We start from the raw sequence: 24,301 nt of genomic DNA on the forward strand, positions 1-24,301 counted from the left end.
CCCTCTACGTTTGTCACAGAATGAAAGGATCCTAAGCTAGACTCCACCATCACTTTTCACAAAGCGACCACTCTATATCTGACCTATTGGTCCTCATCCTCAAAGGAAACCTGCACAATACCACTTTCAAAAGATTATCTTAAATTCATAACTTTACTAGACACTAAAAATCATGGACTGAATAGAAACACTCAATTTATGGTTTATTACAAACAATCAATCACTAACAACCCTCCTGCCAGCTACTCCCCCACACTCCTTTCTTCCTTATGACTGGAGGGGTGTAAATGGACCACTTCAACTTGAATGGTGCCTTGAAATATGTGTTAACCACTTATGCTAAACAATCTGTTCCAACTCGCATTTAGGTGTAACTTTCTGAGGCTATATGTGTATACTGCCTACTTTACAGTGGCACGGCCATGCTGCTGTATGGTACACAGTGTAGCCACTCTTTGCTGGCAGGAGATAGATCTCCTGTTGGCAAAATAAAACCACCCCCAATGAGGCACTTTTTGTCATTAAAATTTTTGTCAGTCGGGATGTGTGTGTTTTTTTTCGCACCCCTGACCGACAAAAGTTTTAATGACAAAAGTGCAGTGCAGAGATAGCCTGAGGCTACATCTACACTACAGCACTTACAGCACCCCGGTAGCGCTTGTGGTGGAGACGCTTTAAGCCAACAGGAAAGAGCTCTTCTGTCAGCTTAACTCCTGCCGTCAAGAGAGGTGGTAGCTATGTCAGCAGGAGACGCTGTCTACACCAGCGCTTAGGTAGGTATAACTTATGTTGCTCAGGGGCATGTAGTTTAAATCACATAAATTACAATAAGTTACAACAGGTTTCAGAAGAGCAACCGTGTTAGTCTGTATCAGCAAAAAAAACAGGAGTACTTGTGGCACCTTAGAGACTAACAAATTTATTTGAGCATAAGCTTTCGTGGGCAACGTAAATTATACCAAAGTAACCTGTAGTATAGACAAGGTCTGAGTAAGTTTCCCAGAGCTGAAGATAAGCTCTGTGCAAGCTCGAAAGTTTCTCTCTCTCTCACCAACAGAAGTTGGTCCGATAAAAGATATTACCTCACCCACCTTGTCTTGCTAATATTCTGGGACCAACATAGCTACAACAACACTGCATCCACTGTCACTGTTGGATTGCTCTCCACAGACTATTCTCAAACAATATTTAAATTTAACTGAAATCAGTTATGCTATTAATCTGGATATGAATATTTTTCTAGGTTAATTTTTGAAAAATTTATTTACATCTTTATTGAAGAATATTGTCCTAGAGACACTTTTTCATTCTTGTTTTACCAAGTTACATCCTTATTATTAAACATTTTATGGAAAAAAAATCAATAGACTTACTTTAAACAATATTTGAATCACTGCTCTACTTAATGAACTACCAGACTAGAAACAGTAGCTTCAGTTGCACTTCCAACATTTCTACGTCAGAGGAATCCCTGGTGAATGGAGCCTTCAGACAGAGTGTTTGCAGTTACTACATGTTCAAGAGCTAAGGATCAGATTCAAGGAAAGAAGATCTATAGGTGAAAATCTTATAAATCCCCCAGTAGAAGCAGGAGTTACTTAGGGCATGGCTACACTTGCAGATGTAGAGCGCTGTGAGTTAAACCCGCCTTCGTAGAGCGCAGTAGGGAAAGCGCTGCAGTCTGTCCACACTGACAGCTTCGAGCGCACTGGCATGGCCACATTTGCGGCACTTGCAGCGGCATTGGGGCGGTCCATTATGGGCAGCTGTCGCAGCAAGCAAGTGACTGCAACGTGCTTTTCAAATGGGGGCGTGGGGTGGAGTGTGACAGGGAGTGTGTTGTGTGTATGTGGGGGCAGATAGAGTGGGGTTTTGGGGTGCTGAGAGTGTGTCAGCATGCTGTCTTGTAAGTTCAGACGCCCCTCGCCCCTCCGCCTCTCTCTCTCATTCACTTTAAGCAAACAGTAAATGTTTGCTTTTCTCTGAGCTGATAAGCAGCCTGCCAAACGGAGCTTTGAAAGGGCATTTCCGCATTCCTGCAGCCAATTTCACAATAATGGGCACTTAATGGGATTATGGGATGTTTCCGGAGGCTGATCACAGTGCCGTAATGCAACACCTCATTCACACTGGCGCTGCGGCGCTCCAGCAGGGGCTCAGCAAACATTATTCCACTCGCCGAGGTGGAGTACCAGCAGCGCTGTAGGTGTGGAGTCAGAGCGCTCTACATGCCTTGCCAGTGTGGACGAGGAGTGAACTAGGGCACCCGAGGCTGCTTTATTGCGCTGTAACTCTCAAGTGTAGCCAAGACCTAAAACAACTACCTCAAAGTCAGGGTATCAAAGTCATAAACGCAAGGTGAAGAAGTTCTCAATTAATTCTGATTAACATTACATTGGCAGATATAAATAGAGGGAAGTCCACTGTATGGATATAATAGGTGTTAACACTGTACTGAAGAGGAGGACGAGGCAAACAATACATACATTAATAATTAACAAATTGTATATTTTACTTCTAGCAAAACAGGTCAGTTAATTATGTGCCTGAATTTTTACTGAGCCAGACAATCTCCATAGATTGACGCTACTTAGAGCAAGCACCAACATGTCAAGAGGGCTTTTGGGGGGAGAAAGGGAAGAGCACTGAGACTTGTGATTCCAAAGTACATGCTATGCCAATATTCATGCACTGTTCTCAGCCAGCCTTGCTCAAGGAGAATTGCCTATCACTAGTAATGAGCAAACAGCAGCATGAACAATGACCACTGTTCTTTCAAAGTATTGCTAAGGAGAGACAAGGTGGGTGAGATAGTATCTTTTACTGTGAGAGAACTTCTGTGAGAGAAAGCTGTCTCTCACCAACTGAAGGTGCTCCAATAAAAGATATTACCTTTCGATTGTGCCTTTGGACCTTCCAGTGGTTTTGATTTTATCAAGTTGTGAATGCTTTCCAGGTGGGGAGAGGGGTAATTTATTTGCACAGTACTTTCTTTTTAAAAAAAAACAGTAGCACTTTAAGCAACATTCAAAGCAAATGTAGGTTGATTTGTACGTGCTTGGGAAGCTAATTTAGCGGTGCATTGAACAAGCAAAAACCCACTCTAATTCACTGCACAATTTACCATTGCATACATTTTGGGTTTTTTGAAGGGGGGGGGGCTTTAATTTAATATATTCACATACAAAGCAAAAGGCATTTCAGAAACATTATAGCAAGGCAAGGTCAACCTTTCTCAACTCATAAGTGAGAGAGTGCAGTGGAACCCCAGAGTAGATGATGAGTAGAGTTGGACAACATTTTTTAGATGAAACTGATCTGCTGAAATGCAAAATTTTGTATCAACCAAAACATTTCATGAATTTGTGTCAGTTTTGGCAATTAAGTTTGGTCAAAAAAATCAGAAATGTTGAAATGGTTTGTGACAGACTGACAATATCCTGATCAAACCCTATGGAATTAAGATAAAGTTTACTGAGTTAAGTTAAACCTTACTGAATTATGGTCAATACCTTTGGGGTTCATTGCATTCAAAATGCAATTATGTATATATTATTGTGCATTGTCTGTATCTTCTCTAGTAGGAGGTGGATGCTAATATATTTCCTCTATTATCAGCCCTTTGAAGCCTCCTCCCTAGAGAGGTAAGTAACTACTTCAAACTGCTTTCTACACGGACCAACCAACAAAGAAAGGATTTTTGGATAAATAGCCAAATTGATTTTAAACTTGCTCAGAGTCTTCTTCCTGAACCAGCCACGGACAAGACCTCTAATCCATTGAGGGCCTCAATCCTTAGGGAAGTAATGGATGAATTGGCCTACTGAGGCCCCATAAGACTGTGATGAACTGGTGACCATAAAGGAAACTCTTTGGGTAGAATGTTGAATAACTGCACGTGTGCAGATTCTTTTATTAATGTTTTCTCTGTAATGCTTTTTTACCTTAAGAATAAAGTAGACTTGCAGAGGAAATACTGTGTGGTAACTTATAACTATGACAATTGCACTATTAACTGTTGCTGAGGAGGAAAGCAAAGCAGGCCCGCTTAAGGAATCTGATTTTCCTGGTGAATTCACAGTACAATCAGGAAGCTGTGCAGTCTAGAAATACTCTGGACAGAAGAAAGTAAGACAAGTCACCACCCAAGAGAGGTGACAACCAGAGGAGCCGAAAACCTGAGAGTAGGTGCCCTTGCTGGACTATAGAGGCAGAATATAGGGGCAGCAGCCCTGAACTGTGACATGGTTCATTTTTTTCATTTCTGAAATGACACATTTTGATGTGTAAGCAGAGTCAGGATGAGCCCCACCCTGACATCTGGTGGTAAATTATGGGGAGTGCGGAAAGAAGTTTAAAGTGTTGCATTGGTATTTCGGTTATTTGCATGGGCACTCCCACCCCACTTAGCATACCGCAAAGCAGCATGGGATGGTTATTTTCACAGCTGTGGGAGCCCCAATTTCGTTGTTATTGGGACAGGAGGAATGAAATGTTGTCACCCTGATTGGGTAAATGGGGAACTACAAAATTGTCTTGTGATGGGGGGTTTCATTGTCAGCTGGATAGCGCTTGCTAGATGGGGCACATGGGTTCCAAAACCCATTGAAAGGAGAGAGGCTGGGGACAGATGTCTGTACTGGGTGGTGCAGGCTTCTTGTGTGAGCCAGAAGCACCAGTTCCACCTGTGCCTCTCTCCACTGTGGAATGTCAGAGTTAATTTTTGATTCCCTTAAGAATCTAGATACAGGTTACTGAGCTGAACTCACTGGCACTGGGGCTCCCCTACTATGAGCTGGAATCACTAAGAGCTGAAATCACTGAAGAGCTGGACTTGCTGAGCTGAGAGCACTGAGTACTGTGCTTATGAGTGGGGGAGCCTGAAGCAATACTGTGGAGCAGAGCAGCTGGCAGAGCGGAGTGGAGCAGTTTGTGCAGCCACTGGGTGAGTGGAGCCAAGCAGCTCGTGAGGATGGCTGGAGTGGCTCACAGGACAGCTGGTGGACCAGAGCAGCTGGCAGAGCGGAGCAGCCCACAGAGCAAGCAGAGCTGAGCTGTTTGCGGGGACGACTAGTAGAAGCAGAACCCCACGCAGAGGCAGGGCAGTTGGCCCCGAACCCACGTAAGGTGCCCCTTTCTACCCAGGCTGGGGAGGGGGACCTCTGCAGAGAGACTCTTGAGCTCTGGGGCTGCACTGACCCGGGACAGAGACTTTTGGATTGTGGGACTTTTGGGACTGTGGGTGATTTGGGGGTTGCTGGACTCAAGGGCCCCGAGAGAAGGACATGGCCCAATTTGCTGGGGTGGGTCTTTGCTCACGGTTTGACCTATGAACTCTAGTTGAGGTATTTTCCCAGTTTAATGCTTGTTGTTTATCTCATGTAATTAAACCTTTTCTGCTACACCAAGAGTCTGTGCTTGCGAGAGGGGAAGTATTGCCTCCTCGAGGCGCCCAGGGGTGAGTGTAAGATTTTCCCAGGTCACTGGGTGGGGGCTCGAGCTGGTTTTGCATTATGTTGTGGGGAAGGGACCCCTATGTATTGAACCCGGCCCTTGCTGCTATCGTTTCGGCCCGGCAGAAGGGTTACAGATGTTTCTGGCTAGATTAACAAAGCCTGAGGTCCCATTCGCAAAACCGAGGAGGAGGACCCCCTTTTATCCAATGGCTGAGTGGTTAGAGCACTCATCCAGGACATGGGGGACCCAAGTTCTAAACTCCCTTTTGCCTGATGTGAGGCAGGGACTTGAACTCTTGTCTCCCACCTGTCAGGTGAGTGCCCTAACCACAGGCTATAGGAATGTATTCTGGGTGAGTCTCAGGGCTTGTCTACACTGGCAATGTTAAAGTCCTGCCGCGGCAGCGCTTTAATGTGGCTGGTGTAGTTTCCGCACAGCGCTGAGAGAGAGCTCTCCCAGCGCTCTAAAAAAAACCACCTCCATGAGGGGCGCAGCTCCTAGCACTGGTGCACTGTCTATACTGGCACGTTACTGCGCTGAAAGTTGCAGGGCTCAGGGAGGTGGTTTTTCACACCCCATAGCAAGAAAGTTGCAGCGCTGTAAAGTGCCAGTGTAGACAAGTCCTCACTCTCTCCTGTGGAAGCTGCTCCACTTGGTATAAACAATTAAATACTCATTAAGCCAGAGAGCGAGAGAATGACTACAGCCTGGTAGTTTGGGCACTAATCTGGGAGGGAAGACAGCCAAGTTCCAGTCCTTCCTCCCACATCCTGGGCGAGTGCCCTAACCACTGGGCTATTGAGTTAATGGTGGGTAGGAGACAACTACCCCTTGTGAAATGTGCCCATATCCCTTGTGAATCTCACCCTTTGTTTCCAAATTTCCTTAACTTTTATTAAAACCAGCTTAAAAGGCCCAAACATGATTTTATTATTATTATTTTTCAGAACTGCCAGTGAACCAAACATATCCATTATTTCTCACTCTTATTATGAGCCATTATCCGGATTGAGTGACTCTTGTATTACGCTAATCACTATTCATCCACAGTATTTTGTTTGGACAATCCAGAATTTTGTTTTGCTTTGTTGAACTGGCTTTTTAATCTGTTAGCACCTGGTCTTATATTTATGTTTTTATTTTTTTGGAATTTATTTTGTGTTTCTATTTCTGTAATCACTTCTTATAGCACAAGGAGTTTCTTCCATTGATGAGTAATTTCCAGTAAGAAATAGTCTTTTTAAAAAGCAAAGATTGAGGAGAGGTCCAAGATAGGCAATTTATTGCCCAAAATTGATGGTTATCATTCCTTGTAGGTTTTTATATTCAGCTTGGTCTCGTCTCTAGTTTAATATTAGTAGAGGGCCAGATTCTGTTCTCAATTATTACAGCATAATTCCAGTCCAGAAGTGGTTAGAGCACTCACCAATGCATTTAATCTACAGTAACTAAAGTTCGTTTCAACTCAGTTATTTTGGATTTATACCAGTGTAACTGACCCAGAATCTGGCCCACAGACTTCAGCAAAAGCATCACAGTAACAGAGACTGAGTAAAAGTTGCTGCCTGACCATGTGAAAAGATTGACAGGTTAGAATATTCTTCTTTCAAGAAGCCACTCTCCTTTCAATTTAATGACGTCAAAGCATCAGAAATAGAATTTCTACTTAAAAAAAAAAATCACTGTGGCTCAAAGCATCAGTCAGAATACCACCCATACAAGCTGCAGTTACACATGTTACAACACTGGACGAGTCTTCATAAGGCATAAATAAGACCCCAACTGTAGTAGACAACCACCCGGGGGGGGAGGGGGGGAAGGAGGAGAGGAAGCTTTCCTGACAGCTTTTTCCCTTATGCAGTGTTGTTGTAGCCGTGTTGGTCCTTTTTCCCTTGACTAAGCAAAGCTTTTCCCTTGCCATCATTCACAAAACTGAGAAGAATCAGCCCATTCAGTAAATTCATACTGTGGGAATGCTGACTTTAATGGACTATTCATAAGAAAGACGTCGAACGAAAAGCTACATATAATTTATTGTACCAATTTTAAAAACGTACCATATTAAGGCAACATAAGCGTTGTTCATTTTATGTCTTTCCATTAAAGAATCATGCACACTATTCTTCAACCAGCCATTTCTAAAACTCAAGGGAAAGAACAAAGTGGAACGGTAAATATTAAGCATATGATTTTCAGCAAGTTCTGCTTTAATTAATTCTGTTTTAGGTTTCCATCATGAAAGCATTGTAACTAACAACAGCACTAAAAATAAGGTCACATTCCCCTCAGCAATGCACTGCTCTGCCTGACTTGAGAGCAAGGCTCACACATCACATGTCATGTCCCATGGCTCTTGGCCTAAAACCAGGCAAAGCTAGATAAAGGCCTACAGATTGTTAACTGTTTTTCTGCATACAAAAACATTATTTAGGCTGGAAAGTCAAGCAACTGAAAGTCAGGAAATGCCAAAATTATGCAACCTTAATTCAGCCTCCTTGTGTGTCCATCCTGTGAACTGAACGAGCCAGGAGTCCGTTAGGAAAAAAAGTCACATGTGATCATGTAATTAAAGATTATCATGATGTATATGGACAAGGGGGCTGAAACAAAGGGAATTTCATGGGATAAAGAAAAGGCACTTCTGTAGCCTGAGGAGAGTCCACCTGATGAATACCCACAGCCTGACTAAAAACAGAGGTATTAGAGTGCCTCAAAAATAAGGATGCAGAATGCTCTATAATGGAACGCGTTGGGCAACCTAACAGAGGTCGCTACTTGCTCCCCCTATAAAACCACATACACATGCAGTGCCCACCTTCCATCACCCATAAACTCTGCTGAGGTCCCACTAGCAATAGCTGCCAAATGTCACAAGAGTGAGTCACACATTTGCCCCTGCTGCTTATCACTCATGCCAAAGGGGCTGCAGGTAGCAAGCAGTTTCCCTTTCAGCTCCTCCTTCTGGCTATTACACACTTGTCTCCTTGGCACTACATGGCAGAACCCCATCATAACAATCAAAGGTACACATAATATTTCTTAAACCAACACCGATATCACCCACTTTCCTCACAGATGGCATGTTGCATCACCTGGGGTGTACTTCCTCCTATGACTAAGGGGCAAAAAGCACACATAGCTGGGGGTGTGTGTGTGTGGAGAAAGCCACTGGAGCAGGTAACAGATAAGAGCTTGTTGGCCCCAACACCCAGGAAGTTTCAGAGGTTAGGAAGAGAGAAGAGATCTCCCCTTAAGCTTCCCCATTCCTGACACTACTAGCTAGAGGACCAAACCTAAAAAAGCCAAAGCTAACATCACATATACGGCCTCATGGGAGATGGCATCCACCTTAACTTTGTAAGAGCTTGCCCAATTTAACCTGACACCACTTATGAAAAACTATCCCCCTGAAGAGTCACCATCAGTTACCTCAACTTAGCATTGATATGTTTTTCATTAAAGCCTGAAAACTAGCATCTACTGATAAACCATCCAATTCTGCAAGAGACTAAAATGAAGAGGTATAATTCTAGAATAAACTAAAAAAAATTCTGCCATGTTTGACAAGTGACAAACCTGACCCCTTCAAGTCATTGTTGAAAACGACTGATTCCCTGGGGTGAACAGGAATAGCTATATTTAATACCCTCTGTAATAAAGCATGGTTAACACCTGATTTCTTAACGAGGTTGACCTTGCATTTTTACAATGAGGGCTGAACTCTTATTTTGCTCATGTGAGTAAGATCATCCAGCTCAGCCACTGGTTCAAGGTGGCATGCAGGAAGCAATGTTTGATACCATTTTTAAAACAGCAGAACTTCTTAGGCACAGCTTAACTAGAAACATTCATGTTTTCCCCTAATTATTAAGCCACATAGAAGACAGAACTATGTCTCTAAAAATACATATCTATTCTAGTTGTCATGCAAGAGCACCATCTGGTGTTCAGTACACTGAATTCTTCACACCAGTTTCCATTCCTGATCTTGATCACTCCAGATTTTCACACAGAACCAAAACACTTACAGGGCCTGACACTGTGACACTCACTCAAGTAAAGGTTGCTAAATAGACCCCAAGAGACAGACTTTCCTCAAAGAAAATTTCCATATTTTACTAACATTTCTAATATAATATCTTCCCATCTTTATTCAGTCTGTCATTCATGTTTAAAACTTAAGATTTTAAGATTAGCAAAACTCTCTCTACAATTCACTTGAAAAATAGCTCTTTATTAATAAAAGTATTTTCAAGATGACAGAAAAAATTAGTCCAGAATGGATACAGCATGTTTTCAGTGAAAACATGTAAAAGCTAAATGTGTCGTCTTAGACTGCAGACAGTTTGGTGCACTCAGCATAGCCAATAAAATAGCTTGGATGTAGTTGCTTCAGATCACTAAAGAATGCATGACTTCTTCAGAGCAGACAATGCTTCCACTAATTAAGAGACAGCCTGCTATTTTCAAACTCAGCAACAGAGAATCAGGGACAGAGCAATGCTTGGCAAGACGAAACCAAGTGAACAGCCCTTTGGGGGACCAGGAAAGTTGAGCCAAGACTAAGGTCGAATGAAGAGCTTAGGACAAGGAAATGTGCAACTATACGGGACTGGATGGATCATCAACATGGAAGTTACCGAAAATATGCATGTGAGATTGTGATGCGAGGAATAGAGAGACAGGAACCAAAAATAAGAGGATCAGTGGACAGAGCTGTGTGGACAGAAGATGACAGCAACATGGAGAGGTGAGTCAGAGGCAGTGCTGTTCAAAAGGAGAAAGAGTGAGAACCAAGAGGAGGAAGGGGTTAGAAGCAGCAAGTCTGATCAAGTACAGGCAATTTGAGAGAAGGACAGGCCTTCATAAGAAGGAAGCTGTAGAGGCAGTGTCAGACAAAACAAAAGAGGTCCAGGTCTCAGAGAGTCAGGAACTGGAGGGAGAAAGATAAGAAGACGTCATCGATAATGGAGATCTCTTTAGAGATGGAGCAGGCATTCCAGAGACAGCAAGAGAAAGGGAAGAGGAAGTGGGAAGATGAGCGTGAGGTTAGGAAAGGTGACATGAGAGGGGAAGAGATGGTGATGGGGAAAGATGTGGGAGGTGGAAAGGGTGGAGTAGTGGCAAATGTCATCAGCAATAAGGAGGTGGAGGCCGAGAAGGCTGTGAATGTGGTTTCTGGATTTGAGCTGGTGGGAGGAATGTGGAAGGGGTGTAGATAGAACTCTTGGGAACTTTAGTGGGATGATGATAACAAGGATGGAGAGCCTGTGGGAGGGGATGGAGGAGGGCAGATGCAGTGATGCAGAAGATGAGTATAGTGAGAGCCTTGGTTAAGTGGCAGATGGACAAAGTTACCCCAAAAAAGTTTGAAAAATACTGCACAAATTCCCACTGCTAGATAGCTAGACTGTATTACCCCAGAAATGGGGGAAGAGACAGTCAGGCTGCACCATTGTTCTGTGAGGCTGACATAGCTTTCAGGCCCTCCTCTCACCCTTAAAGTGATATAAAGTAAGACACCTTCAAGGAGAATCTAGACCACATGCATCCTATCTTGGGTGCATCATTATTAAAACCTGCCAAGAAGAAAAACCAAATTTATGACAGTGCACTAATAACCTACCCAGATTAATCATTACCGAGGAAAAAGCAAGAACATAAAGCATGGCCATATTGGGTCAGACTAATGGTCCATCTAGCCCATTATCCTGTCTTCAGCAGTGGCCAATGTCAGATGCCCCAGAGGGAATGAACAGAACAGGTAATCATCAAGTGATCCATCCTCAGTCACCCATTCCCAGCTCCTAGCAAACAGAGGCTAGGGACACTATCCCAGCCCATCCTGGCTAACAGCCATTGATGGACCTATCTATTAATTTAGTTAGTTCTTTTTTGAATCCTGTTATAGTCTTGGCCTTCACAACATCCTCTGGTAAAGAGTTCCACAGCTTGACTGTGCATTGGGTGAAGAAATACTTCCTTTTGTTTGTTTTAAACCTACCTATTTCATTTAGTTCTTGTTTTATGAGGAGTAAATAACACTTCCTTATTTACTTTCTCCACACCAGTCATGATTTTATAGACCTCTATTATATCACCCCTCAATCGTCTCTTTTCCAAGCTGAAAAATCCCAGTATTATTAAGCTCTCCTCATATGGAAGCTGTTCCATAACCCAAATCACTTTTTTTTGCCATTTTCTGTACCTTTTCGAATTCCAATGTATCGTTTTTAAGATGGGCAGATCTGCATGCAATATTTAAGATGTGGGCATATCATGGATTTATATAGAGGCAATATGAAATTTTCTGCCTTCTCATCTATCCCTTTCTTAATGATTCCCAACATTGTTAGATTTTTTGACTGCCACTGCACATTGAGTGGATGTTTTCAGAAAACTATGCACAATGAATCCAAGATCTCTTTTTTAACTGGTAACAGCTAATTTAGACCCCACCATTTTATATATACAGTTGAGATTATGTTTTCCATTGTGGATTACTTTTCATTTATCAATACTGAATTTCATCTGCCGTTTTGTTACCAAGTCACCCAGTTTTGTGAGATCCCTTTGTAACTCTTCAGTCTGCTTTGGATTTAACTATCTTGAGTAGTTCTGTATCATCTGCAAATTTTGCAACCTCACTGTTTACCTCTTTTCCCAGATTATTTATGAATATGTTAAACAGTACTGATACTGATACAGACACCTGCGGGACACCACTATTGACCTCTCTCCAAGAGACCCTCTCAGCCCCCATTCCTTCTGACATTGCATTTACTGCACCTGAAAAGACAAAGGAAGCAGCTGTTGGACTCTGGGGCAGGAGTCCTTATCTAAAGAGTTTGGCCAGTAAGACTGCTGAAAGCATATGGCGAGAAAACTTTGTTTTGAATCCAATGTAATTTGTTAAATTAGGCACCAGTGAGCATTCTATCTCTATTTTTCTTGTAATTATTTCTGACTTCTATGCCTCATTATTTGTAGTCACTTAAAATCTCCCTCTTTATAGTTAATGTCTTTTACAGTTTTATCTTATCCAGTATGTTCAAGTTAAAGTGTCTGGGTAACTCCATTTGGGGTAACAAGTTGGGTGCATATTATTCCCTTGAATGAATAACAGACACAGTTATTTGTACTGCCCAGGAGAGAGCTAGGAAGTACAGGACATACATTTCTGGGGGGAAATCTAGAACCAGGGATGTGATGGGATCACCCTGCAACATAATCAAGGCTGGTAAGAGCCGAGTTGTGGCTGGCTGGCACACACACACCGACATAGCTGGGAGAGACTTACATGCTGGAGACCATTTGTGAGCTGTCCAGGCTGGAGGCTACAGCAGGAAAGCATTGTAAAAGGCTCCCCCAGGCTACAAGGCATGGATGAGACAGCTACTCATTAGCCTGGATTATATCCTGGTATATCACAAGAACATAAGCCATAAGGGACCCTATCCAGTAACAAACTTACAGCCTAATCACCTGAGAGGCTGAATACCCTCAGCTCTCATTAAATTCAATGAGCGTTTAAGGGGCTCAGCACTGGCAGGATGAACCCCATAACTTCATCATTGCTTTAATTTGCTTGAGCTGGAAGCTATAGTCCTGCAAAGGAGGCACCATCTGTTCTTCAGCATTTCCAGTGGCCTATTTAGAAAAACAGTGTTATAGACCTATTGCGGACCTTTCTTGGCTGTGAGGAGAATGAAGACTAATTACAGCTGCAATGAGGAGGAAAAGAAGCTACAAGAATGAGAGAATATGGTGGAATGGCATTCCAACAGCCCACGCTCAGGTGGACTTTCCACATGCCTACCGCCTCCCAAAAAGAGAGGAAAAATAAGTCTATTTTGCATTCAGAGTTATTTGGCACCATTGCTAATGTATTTGTCATAAATGTTCAGTCCTTCAGCAAGCATCCTCTTACCTGCTTGTTGGGGCAGTAAAGCTAAAAGAAAGCAGCTGATTCCAGAATGGGTCATTCTCAGAGACAGCCTCGGCTCCCGATAATCTTTTTAAGTACTCATTTTCTGGGAGCTCACAAATGCTGCTACTGTTTGCTCCCATTTTCTTATTTTGTAAGTTCCTTTTTTAAAGCTTCATTCCTTCAACAGAAGCCTACAAAAAAGAAAAAGAGGAAATATTTAAATCCTAGTAACAGGAATACACATCTTTGGCACGTGTAAGGGATATACAGAACTTACCAAACTAGAAACCAATAAATCTCTAGTTCCATAACTACAACAGTTGTTGAAAAGACATAAAACTGAAGAGCACAGGAGCAGGCTGCAATAGTTTGCTTTCAGCAGTTTAGGACAGTAAGATATAGTTAATATCCAAATTTTAAAAACCTGATTGGCATACATGCCAGGCCTCTTCCACTGAATTTTTCATTAGCTGTGGTCAGAGAGAGAACACCTTGACACAACAGCTGTAAGCAAAAGGGAAAGTAGCAGGAAATTTACAATTTAAGCAGGCACATTAGTTAGACCACTATTCAAAAATTTAGCATTTTCAAAGTCGTGCACAGATACTCAGGGTACATCTACACTACACTTTTGGAAGAGATGTAGGATGTATGTGTCTCTACACGCAGCAATGAAAAGCAGTCTGTGATCACGCTGCACTGTGTAGCTACCCATGGCAGTGAAAGTCTCTAGCACAGGAGAGGTGAAAGAGAATGGCTTCAGCAGCAACCTGTAGTAGAAGCCTTTCCCCGAGGCAAGGAAAGGCTCTGGCAAGGGGGGGGAGGGGAGGGAGGTATAGTCAAATGGGAAAAGGTTAAAACTTTCCCCACTGCTTCTTCCCTGCCAGAGCCTTTCCCCACTGCCAGAATCTTTCCCTGCTGTGGGGAAAGTCTCCAGCTAAAGGGAAAGCAGCAGAGAGGCAGTGGGACACTACACTGCTAAAAACAGTAATGTAGATGGGGAGGCATAGCTTGGGCAAGTAGAGAGCTGTGTAGGATATGTACTCGAGTACCTACCCACACTCTTTCGGGGTGTCTTTACTTACCTGAGCCATGCCTCACAGTCTACACTGCTATTTATACCCGTGCTAGGGGATATATATACACACGCTATGCACCGCCGAAAGCAGCATGCAATGTAGACGAACCCTGGGGTATGTGACTGCCATAGGCAAGAATGGGAATCAGGCAACTAAATTTCTGTGAATCACTGATGATTTTCCCTTTCTCTATGTTCAAAACCACATCAAGGTCACAGATATCACTTCTAGGCGAATAATTTAAATCTAGACCAGGTGACAAGCCCCCTAGTGTCATTAGTGTCTCATAGCTGTTTGCTGACCTATGTGAAATGAGTTGGTTAGCCCTAATCCAGTTGTTAGTGGAAAGGTCTAAGTCCAAATGTTCGTAAAGAATTAACTCATTTTCAGAAGTGATACCTGCAGAACTAGGTAGCAGCACACTGTAGGTTATATGGGGAAATAATCACATTGTCATTGGCTGGGCTGTACCTGTTCTGTGTATAAAGGGAGGACTTCATTCTTCCAGTCTGCCAATTATGCTTTCTCATTTTTACAAACATTAACTAATTAATCTACTAGAGAAGTAAGAAACTAGCCAAGTGCAACTGACGCTTAGAAGAAGATATTTGGATTAAAAAGGAAACATATGAAGACCCAATGAAACTAACCTCAGTCAGGAATCCAGACCATTCTAAGAGCTGAATTAGCATTTAACAAAATACCCCACTCCTATAGACATAGCACCTTTCCACTGAAATTTCATACAATTCCACAAACTGAGCTATACATACTTGGAGAAGAGACTTTCAAGGAACACCTCATGTAGAATCCTGCATGCTGGTTGGGTGGCAACAGGGTAAGGGTTTATATGCATAAGTGATATTAGGAGATGATCAGCATCTTGAATGATTTCACTTAACAGTAATGGGATTTTTATTGTGTTTGTGTGTCACTTGCCCATGAACTTCCCAAAACTATCGCCATGGCAATACCTCTTACTAAGAGACTTTCACTGCTAGAGTAATACTAGTTTTGAAATCGATACAAAATAAACGATAAAAACAGAAACACCAATTTCTTTCATTTGCAAAGATACTGACATGGCACATACTACAGCAGGACAAACTCAAAGAGAGATGCTGCCCACCACACACATAAATAACTGATGGAATATTATATAAGGATTCCCAAAATACATGAAATAGATGCATGACTCCTCGCAGAAGTAAAAAGGGATTTTCAGTTTCTTCATAAAATTACAATTGTTTAATTTTATTATTTTTTCAAGAAAAAATATAAAAGCAAAACCAATATAATTAACAAGACATTTAAATTAATACAGCAATCATTATTACCAGTGTCGGGACAAAGAAATACAAACACAAATCTGTTGCTTTATGCTTTTAGCTTCTGGTTTTGTTTGTTTAATGCTGGCCTCCAACCAGTTAACTTATCCTACACAAGAAGTGTCACACTGGACCAGACCCAAGGTCCCAGCTAGTCCAGTATACTGTCTCCAAAGTGGTCAGAACCAAATGCCTCAGAGGAACGTGTAAAAACCCCGCAGTAGGCAGACCAGGTCCCATCCTGATCTCTAATAGTTAAAGATTGGCTTAAGCCTTTTGCATGAGGTTTAAAATCCCTTCCACAACATTTTTTTGGTATTACTTATTGAAACTTTGAATATTTGATATCCATATAAATGCAAAGGTAAATAATTTTTCTTCCCATAAATTATAAACCTACTGGAGCAATACATGCAAGATCTTTCCACAGTTTTGTATGTGTCCTGCTTCAACAGTCAGTGTACTGGAATCAAGCAGCTGAATTTTCTAGTAGAGCATCTCTCAAATAGCATGTCTTCATTGCCTTCTTTTTAAAAAAAGGAAAGGGTTTTTCTGCTCCTTCACTAAATTTACCTGGGTCTTTTGGTCAGGCCCGCAACCACTGCCATCACCAAACATGCCCAGGCCTATTCTTTCTCCCCCACCTTCCTCTTCCGTCTTAAGCTTTGCTGTTATTACTGGTAAACACCCTCTTGCAGGGCAGAGGCAGAGGATGCATGGAAGCTTTCCCACAACAGCAATGTCTTAGAGCAGTGGTGCCCAAACTTTTCCTGTTGTGCCTCCCCTTATCAGTAATGGAATCTGTCTGCACCCTCACTCCATTACTGCACAGCCAAGGCTTCCTCAGCAGAGGAGCTTAGGTTCAAGGCAGAGGTGGGGGTGGAATTGGGGATGGGGGAAGAGCTGGGGATAGAGGTGGAGCTGGCCGGGGGACAGAGAGGGCATGATGGTAGAGCTGAGCTGTGGGCCGTACAGAGCTGCGGCTGGGGCTTGGTGCACAGCGGAGCTGAGGGGCGTCCTTCCTTGCCCTCCATGGAGGTTGCCCGGGCCCTGCCGCATGCCCGCCCGAACATTCCTCCACACCCCCATAGGGGTAGGATATGTACTCATATGTATGCCCCTGGGGGGGCACGCCCCACAGTTTGGGGACCACTGCCTTAGAGCGATCCAGCTGGCCATCAACAAACCAATGAAACTGACTAGGCACAAAGCAAGGAAACTGAAAATAAATGGAGAAAAACAAAAACATTTTCTCTACAATACTTTTCTTCGTGTAATTTTAGAGATTACTTGTTGTAAGTACTAATGTTCGCATGGAATTGTGATTTCCAAGTTGATGTAGTCCCTTTGATACCCTAATAAATCTAGCTCATGTAAAGCAGTTTCCCTTCTCAGAGAGATTGTTTCAGGTTGTCTGCAGACTCAGGCAGACAGCACTGCATCCATCAAACTTTAAAAGCATGAACTAAATGTACATTCACAACTCTGAAGTCTACAAGGGGGTAAGGGTATTAATGAAAACGTTGTAACAATCACAAATTAATAGATTCTAAAGGCAGAAGGGACCACTGTGGTCATCTAATTTGCCCTCTTGAATAACACAGACCTCATGACTTCCCTGAATTAATTCCTGTTTAAAACTAGAGCATATCTTTTCAAAAACCATCTAGTCTTGATTTTAAAATTGCCAGTGATGGAGAATCCACCACAACCCCTTGATAAGTTGTCCCAACGGTTAAAGATTTGCACCTTATTTCCAGCGTGAATTTGTCTAGCTTTAGCTTCTAGCCATTGGATCTTGTTACAGATGTCCCCCCGGGTTACGCAAACCCGACTTACGCAAATCCGCACTTACGTAAAAAGTTCCGTAAGCTAGATATAGGAATTGTTGGTTTGGGGTTTTTTTTGCATGTAATGGTCGGGTATACTTTTCCAACTTACGCAAAATTTGAGTTACGCAAGGAGTTCCAGAACGGAAAGCTTGCGTAAGTCAGGGAGCGTCTGTATACTTTTGGCTGATACGTTGAAGAGTTGGCCTACTATCAGATTTCTGTTCCCCATGTAGGTTCTTAAGTGATTAAATCACCTCTTAATCTTCCCTTTGTTAAGCTAAATAGATTGCGCTCCTTGGGTCTATCACTATAAGGCATGTTTTCCAATCCTTCAGTCATTCTCGTGGCTCTTCTTTTAACCCTCTCCAATCTATTAAGATCCTTCTTGAATTGTGGACATCAGACATGGACACTGTGTACCCATAGTGGTCACACCAATACCAATCTGAATTTGAGTCCATCATTCCAACATGAAGGCTGGATCTAGCCTCCAAGCCATGTGTTTTGACAAAATTGTATTAGCATATTAAACATATACTGATTATAAACTAACATTCAATCTAATGCAATACTGGATCAGCACTCTTACACTAGGCTTGCACTTCTACTCAGAGACCTACAAGATTTCAGTCAACTAATGAGGGCAAGACTGAGGGACTGTCAAGGTTTCCTCCCCAACTTTGAACTTTAGAGTACAAATGTGGGGACCTGCATGAACACTTCTAAGCTTAATTACTAGCTTAGATCTGGTAACGCTACCACCAGCCAGAAATCAGTGTCTGGCACACTTTCTGTCCCCCCAAAACCTTCCCTGGGGAACACAGATCCAAACCCCTTGGATCTGAAAACAAAGAGAAATTAACCATCCCCCCTCACCAATCCCTGGTGAGTTCAGACCCAATCCCCTTGGATCTTAAAACAAGGAAAAATCAATCCGGTTCTTAAAAAAGAAAGCTTTTAATTTAAGGAAGAAAAGGTAAAAATTATCTCTGTAAAATCAGGATGGAAAATGCTTTACAGGGTACTTAGATTCATATAGCCCAGAGGAAACCCCCTCTAGCCTCAGGTTCAAAGTTACAGCAAACAGAGGTAAAAATCCTTCCAGCAAAAAGGAACATTTACAGGTTGAGAAAACAAACATAAGACTAACACACCTTGCCTGTGCTACTTACAAGTTTGAAAGATGAGAGACTGATTCAGAGAGATTTGGAGAGCCTGGATTGACATCTGGTCCCTCTTTGTCCCAAGAGCGAACAACCCCCAGAACAAAGAGCACAAAACAAAGACTTCCCTCCACCAAGATTTGAAAATATCTTGTCCCCTTATTGGTCCTCTGGTCAGGTGTCAGCCAGGTTTACTGAGCTTCTTAACCCATTACAGGTAAAAGAGACATTAACCCTTAACTATCTGTTTATGATAGGGACAAACAGGAACAGCTGATTATTATACATTAGGTGGAAAAGTTCAGGTATGTATGTAAAGATTGCATATAAATTGTATATTTTTGACTGTATCTCTTACAATTGAAGTGATGGAAGAAGGGTAAGGGCAGAGACTGTATTGTGTGTTTGTACATCACCTAGAACAGCACCACCACATCCCTGATTGGAGCCTCTGAGCAATACTGTTATTAATAAGAGACTAACTTTTCCACATTTGAAGTGGCTGCCAAACATAGAGTATGTCTACACTACGAAATTAGGTTGTATTTATAGAAGTCGATTTTTTAGAATTCGATTTTATACAGTCTATAGCGTATGTCCACACTAAGCGCATTAAGTTGGCGGAGTGCGTCCTCACTACCACAGCTAGGATCGACTTACAGAGCAGTGCACTATGGGTAGCTATCCCACAGTTCCTGCAGTCTCTGCTGCCCACTGGAATACTGGGTTAAGCTCCCAATGCCTGATGGGGCAAAAACTTTGTTGCCAGTGGTTTTGGGTACATGTCATCAGGGCCCCCTCCCTCCCTCCCTCCTTCCTTCTTTGAAAGCAACAGCAGACAATCATTTTGCACCTTTTTTCCGGGGTCCCGTCCACCGGACCCACTCAGCTGGCAGACCTCGGTGAGGTCGACCAGGGGTGCCTGCATAGACATGGCTATCCTCCTCTTAGAGCACCGAATGGGAGTGACTCAAGGTCATTCTCCTCTTTAAGTTTCGTCTCATGGAGATTCAGTCCTACCTGGAATATCATGCGAACTGGAGGCTTCTGCCTCAGGCTGCTCTCCCAGCCAGCAGCACCGTGCGGTCGCATCTACCCCTATTATTTAACTCATAATTGATATAATTCAAAGTAAAATTTCACAGCACGGTCTGTTCTAAGACTAAAAATGCAGGAGGGGAGTAGGAAAAAGGAACAGTGACCTGTTTCCGCCCGGTTTCGAACCAAGGATAGGTTAGGTGAACGTGATAACCACAACCCTACGGGGCCTCTCTTTTTTTGCCACAGACTTTGCCAAATGCACAGGAACGTTTTCTCTAGCTACAGAAGCTCCCTAATGCAATGTCTATATCTATGGCCTTCCTGCTCACAAAGCGGTCATGCCCCTGCCCAAGGCTGACACAGCGCGTAGCGCATGTGACACAGCAACCTAGCTCGGGCAGGATCTCCAGCGAGGCATGACATTTTTGCCGTTAAGCAAACACAGCAATTCTTTCCTTGCCTGTGCCACTGAATGTCTCCCTGCATTACGCTGTGCCCTATCAGTGCAGGAGGACTGCATGAGCTCGGAAAACATGTCCCCGCGAGGACGGTTTTTTTCACCTTCTAATCTGCGATAACCACAGGGATGGAGATGATAGAGGGAGCATAGAAACATTCTGGGGGGACTGCATGGTCACCTATGCTGATGAGTTCGCAACACTGGCCAAACAGGAAATGAAATTCAAAAGTTCCCGGGGGTTTTCTTGTGTACCTGGCTAGTGCATCTGAGTTCAAAGTGCTGTCCAGAGGGGTCACAGTGGAGCACTCTGGGATAGCTCCTGGAGGCCAATACTGTCGAATTGCGTCCACACTACCCCAAATTTGACCCGGCGTTGTCGATTTCAGCGCTAATCCCCTCGTTGGGGAGGAGTACAGAAATCGATTTTAAGAGCACTTTAAGTCAACAAAAATGGCTTCATCGTGTGGACGGGTGCAGGGTTTAATCAATCCAACGCTGCTAAATTCTACCTAAACTTGTAGTGTAGACCAGGGCACAGTAAATTAATAAGCGCTAGCTTTAGTTAAAATGCAGAAGTTAATCAAAATTTCAGTTTATACATAATAAGAAATGCTTCTTACCTTTGGAACTTGAAGATTTCCAGGATGGGCCAAATGGATGCTCTTTTCCTTTAAAGGAGGTAGATTAGAGCACTACAAAAAATGAGAAAATAAAATATCTCTCTATTATACTGTGTATTCAGCATTAATCAAAGCAGTTATACTAAGACGTCAAAGTATTGATTCACTAAGTGAGCATATTGGTACTCTGAGAATTATACTTTATAGAGCACATTTCATCTGGAAACATTATGCAGTTAATGAATAACCATTCACTAGTGCATTCTATTTTATGATCATATAATCCTAATGCAAACCTTGCCATCAAGTTAGTGGCAGGTTGCAATACAAAGAATTCCCCAGGCAGCAGAAGGCCCAGAAGAGCATTCAGAGGTCTCAGTTCAGACATTCGTATTTTCTTTCACATTATCATACTCATCCAGTATGACCATATTATCTCACTCAGAATTTCTTGTGATTATTCGTATTGCAATAGCATCTAGATGCCTTGATCAGGATCCATTGTGTTAGGTACTACACAAACATGGCCCCTATCCCGAACAGCTAACAAGAGTAGGTCTCACAGAATAGTCCAATTGACCATCTTCATTTAAACTACTCAGGTGCATAGTTACATGTGTAAGTGCTCGCAGAATCAGGGCCTAAGTTTATTGTTCAGTGGCTCTCCCGAGTCTATTGCATAAAGTTTTAACTTCTTGCCTTTGCCTTCAAGCTTCTGTATAATTGTCCCTGCCTAGATAGCCAATCAAGTCTCATCACACCTTACACATCCTTGAATCTTCTACTCCACCACCGAGGGCAGCTTCTACGCTCCATTTGTCTGCTTCTCACCATAACAATGCTTTATTCACATACACCCCCTAATATGGAATGCCCCTCATTGTGGTCCATCCAGTAAAAACTCTCAAGATTCACTATTCCTACTATTCTCACAAGAAGACAGACAATTATTATTATTAACAAAAAAAATTCTAAATGAACCAAGACGAATAAATGCCTTAAGGACTGACTGCATGACCGTATTGCTGAAACTTCTGTCCTTCCTTAACCCAGCCCCTTTGTACACACCCCAACAGCCCTTTCTACACAGCCCAACTCACCATATTTTGAAGTTAGACTCTAAAATTCTTGACAAGCAGGGACCACATCGCTTTGTGTGATCGGTAAAGCATCTAGCCCATTTTGGGCGTGGTGTGACTTGTTTCATTATCCACAAGTTTTAGTTGCTGTTTTTCTTCCAGTTCTAACACGTCTAGATTTTGGAAGTGAAGTCTCTGCAATGACTTACTCTAATTTTTAACTCACTTCGAGGCAAGGAATACCAGTATCATTTATGCTGAACAATTTTACAGCCTGGCTCCTTTAAGAGTTAAATGAACTGTCAAGTGACGTGCACAACACAACCTAACAGTTTGCTGAGCTCCATAGGCATTAAAGACAAATAAAGTAGGGAGAAGTTTACAACAGAAAGGGATCTTTGGCCCTGTAAAGCTTTAACAAGAACATTGAATGTCAGCTGTAAAGCTGTACAATTCAGAGCTTCAGCTTATCTCAAACTATATAGGCTACACTATTTGCTTTCTGCTCACTCCCACGTGCGGCAAACTGGGGAAAGAATTTGTCACAAAAATAACTAGAAGTCACAACCCATTGTCTATGGCAGCTCATCAGAGCTAAAGGAAGGCCCCTCCCATCCCACATGTCCTTGATGCCACTGCTTTTCCAGCAAAGCTGTGAATGTCATAGTTCCCCTGAGCAGTGCTGTCTGTGGACTTGTCTGACACACTGAACTTGCGCAGTGCTCCACTCTTGCATTTAAATTGATTTAAATCATGATTTAAATAACTAGTCAGGAAGATTCGATTTAATGATGGATTTCTACATAAAAGGGCATTCTTGTTGGTTATTATAACCTTAATACGTATTCTTCACAACTCAGAGATAGATAAGACCCAAACTGGGTCTCTTTTATGGCCTGCTGCCTTTATAGGTTTTCCCTTCTAGTGAGAGAATGGTATAGTAGATCTCAAATCAATGAAGGCTACACTCAGAAAGACCTCAAGACTTCTGGAACATGATGCTCAAACAGTTTCACTTTTGTTTCTACTGCCTGTCCCTCCCTTCTCACATTTATCTCCAGACTTCTTCTCCTTGTGCAGATCTATTCCGCCCCTAACAATCTTCTACTCATTGAACTTTTTGAAACTTTTCACTTTCAGAGAGAGGTAAGGGATTGACTCTGTGTACACAAATTTGCAAAAGAACAATAGGGTTGAGGTCTTATTTCTCACCTCTATATATTATTTATTTATTTTAAAACATTTTTACTGTTAACAAGCATGTTACCTCTGGAGACACAAATCCACAGTTTGAGAACTACAAAACTAAGCATCTCTGATGGTATCTTCTAGACTTAAAACTGAGTCCCATTGGGTAGATAGATAGATTAACCTAAATAATCTATACAGAAGCCCTTGGAACCCCATAAGATTGGGTCCCTAATCCATGAACTATTGGCATTCATTTACAAAACTTTTCTTAAACATTACGTGAATATATTGTCTCATACTACAGAATTAGAATTTATATTCCCTATTTCATTATGAGATAGTTTTAATTAAGATAAATTATAGCTCAAAGATATCTTTAGATAGGTTTTTTCCTCAAAAAGCATTTTATCAAAAAAATCCGATTTAAATAAAAAATCTATTTTTTTTATTTATTTTTTTTAAATATCACTGATTTTTATCCACCCTGGCAACTGTCATGATTGTCTTGTCCACAGTTCAGTTTCTGTTCCTATTAATTCAATAGGCCTCCAGGGCCTTTTCCCATTTTACCTGTGCAACAGTTCAACTAATGCTTTGGCAGCACAGACTATTCCCATGCTCCATTAGCCCTTTGAATAAGCAGCCCCTTTCACCACAATATCTTGATGAGCTGAAAACTTCCTTGCTCTAAACCAGCGGTCACCAACCTGTCGATCGCGATCGACTGGTCAATCCTGGAGCCTCTACCAGTCAACTGCGATCTCCGCGGCGGGCAGTGCAGCGGGGTGCAGGCAGGCTGCCTGCCTGCCGTGGTCCCAGGCTGTTCCCAGAAGTAGCTGGCTGCTGGCACGTCTCTGCGGCCCCTGGGAAGAGGGGAAGGGGTGAGGCAGCACTGCGCACTGCCCCCTCCCCCAGCACCATCCCTGCAGCTCCCGTGGGCTGGGAACTGTCTCTGTGGCCCCTGGAGGGGAGAGGGCACTGGATCTGCTCGATAATGAGCCAAAGCAGTGCAGATCGACACACATTCATTTTCATTATCTGAGTCAGATGCCACTAGCAGAAAGTTGATTTTCTTTTTTGGTGGTTCGGGTTCTGAAGTTTCCACATTGGAGCGTTGCTCT

General features: G+C 42.6%; 1 protein-coding gene across 2 annotated transcripts in view; it reads right to left on the bottom strand.

Moving 5' to 3' along the window:
* DYM (dymeclin) overlaps positions 1-24,301 on the bottom strand; it is a 334,338-nt gene that overhangs the window by 292,460 nt on the left and 17,577 nt on the right. For both annotated transcript variants that reach the window (XM_045021710.1, XM_045021709.1), the window contains exons 2-3: positions 20,911-20,982; positions 13,388-13,578 (exon numbers count right to left, since the gene is read on the bottom strand). In XM_045021710.1, coding sequence (XP_044877645.1) covers positions 13,388-13,527 — 140 coding nt within the window. In that variant the 5' untranslated portion in view covers positions 13,528-13,578; positions 20,911-20,982. The remainder of the gene's footprint in view (positions 1-13,387; positions 13,579-20,910; positions 20,983-24,301) is intronic.

The sequence above is a fragment of the Mauremys mutica genome, chromosome 6, assembly GCF_020497125.1.
Source record: "Mauremys mutica isolate MM-2020 ecotype Southern chromosome 6, ASM2049712v1, whole genome shotgun sequence".
Taxonomy (NCBI): domain Eukaryota; kingdom Metazoa; phylum Chordata; order Testudines; family Geoemydidae; genus Mauremys; species Mauremys mutica.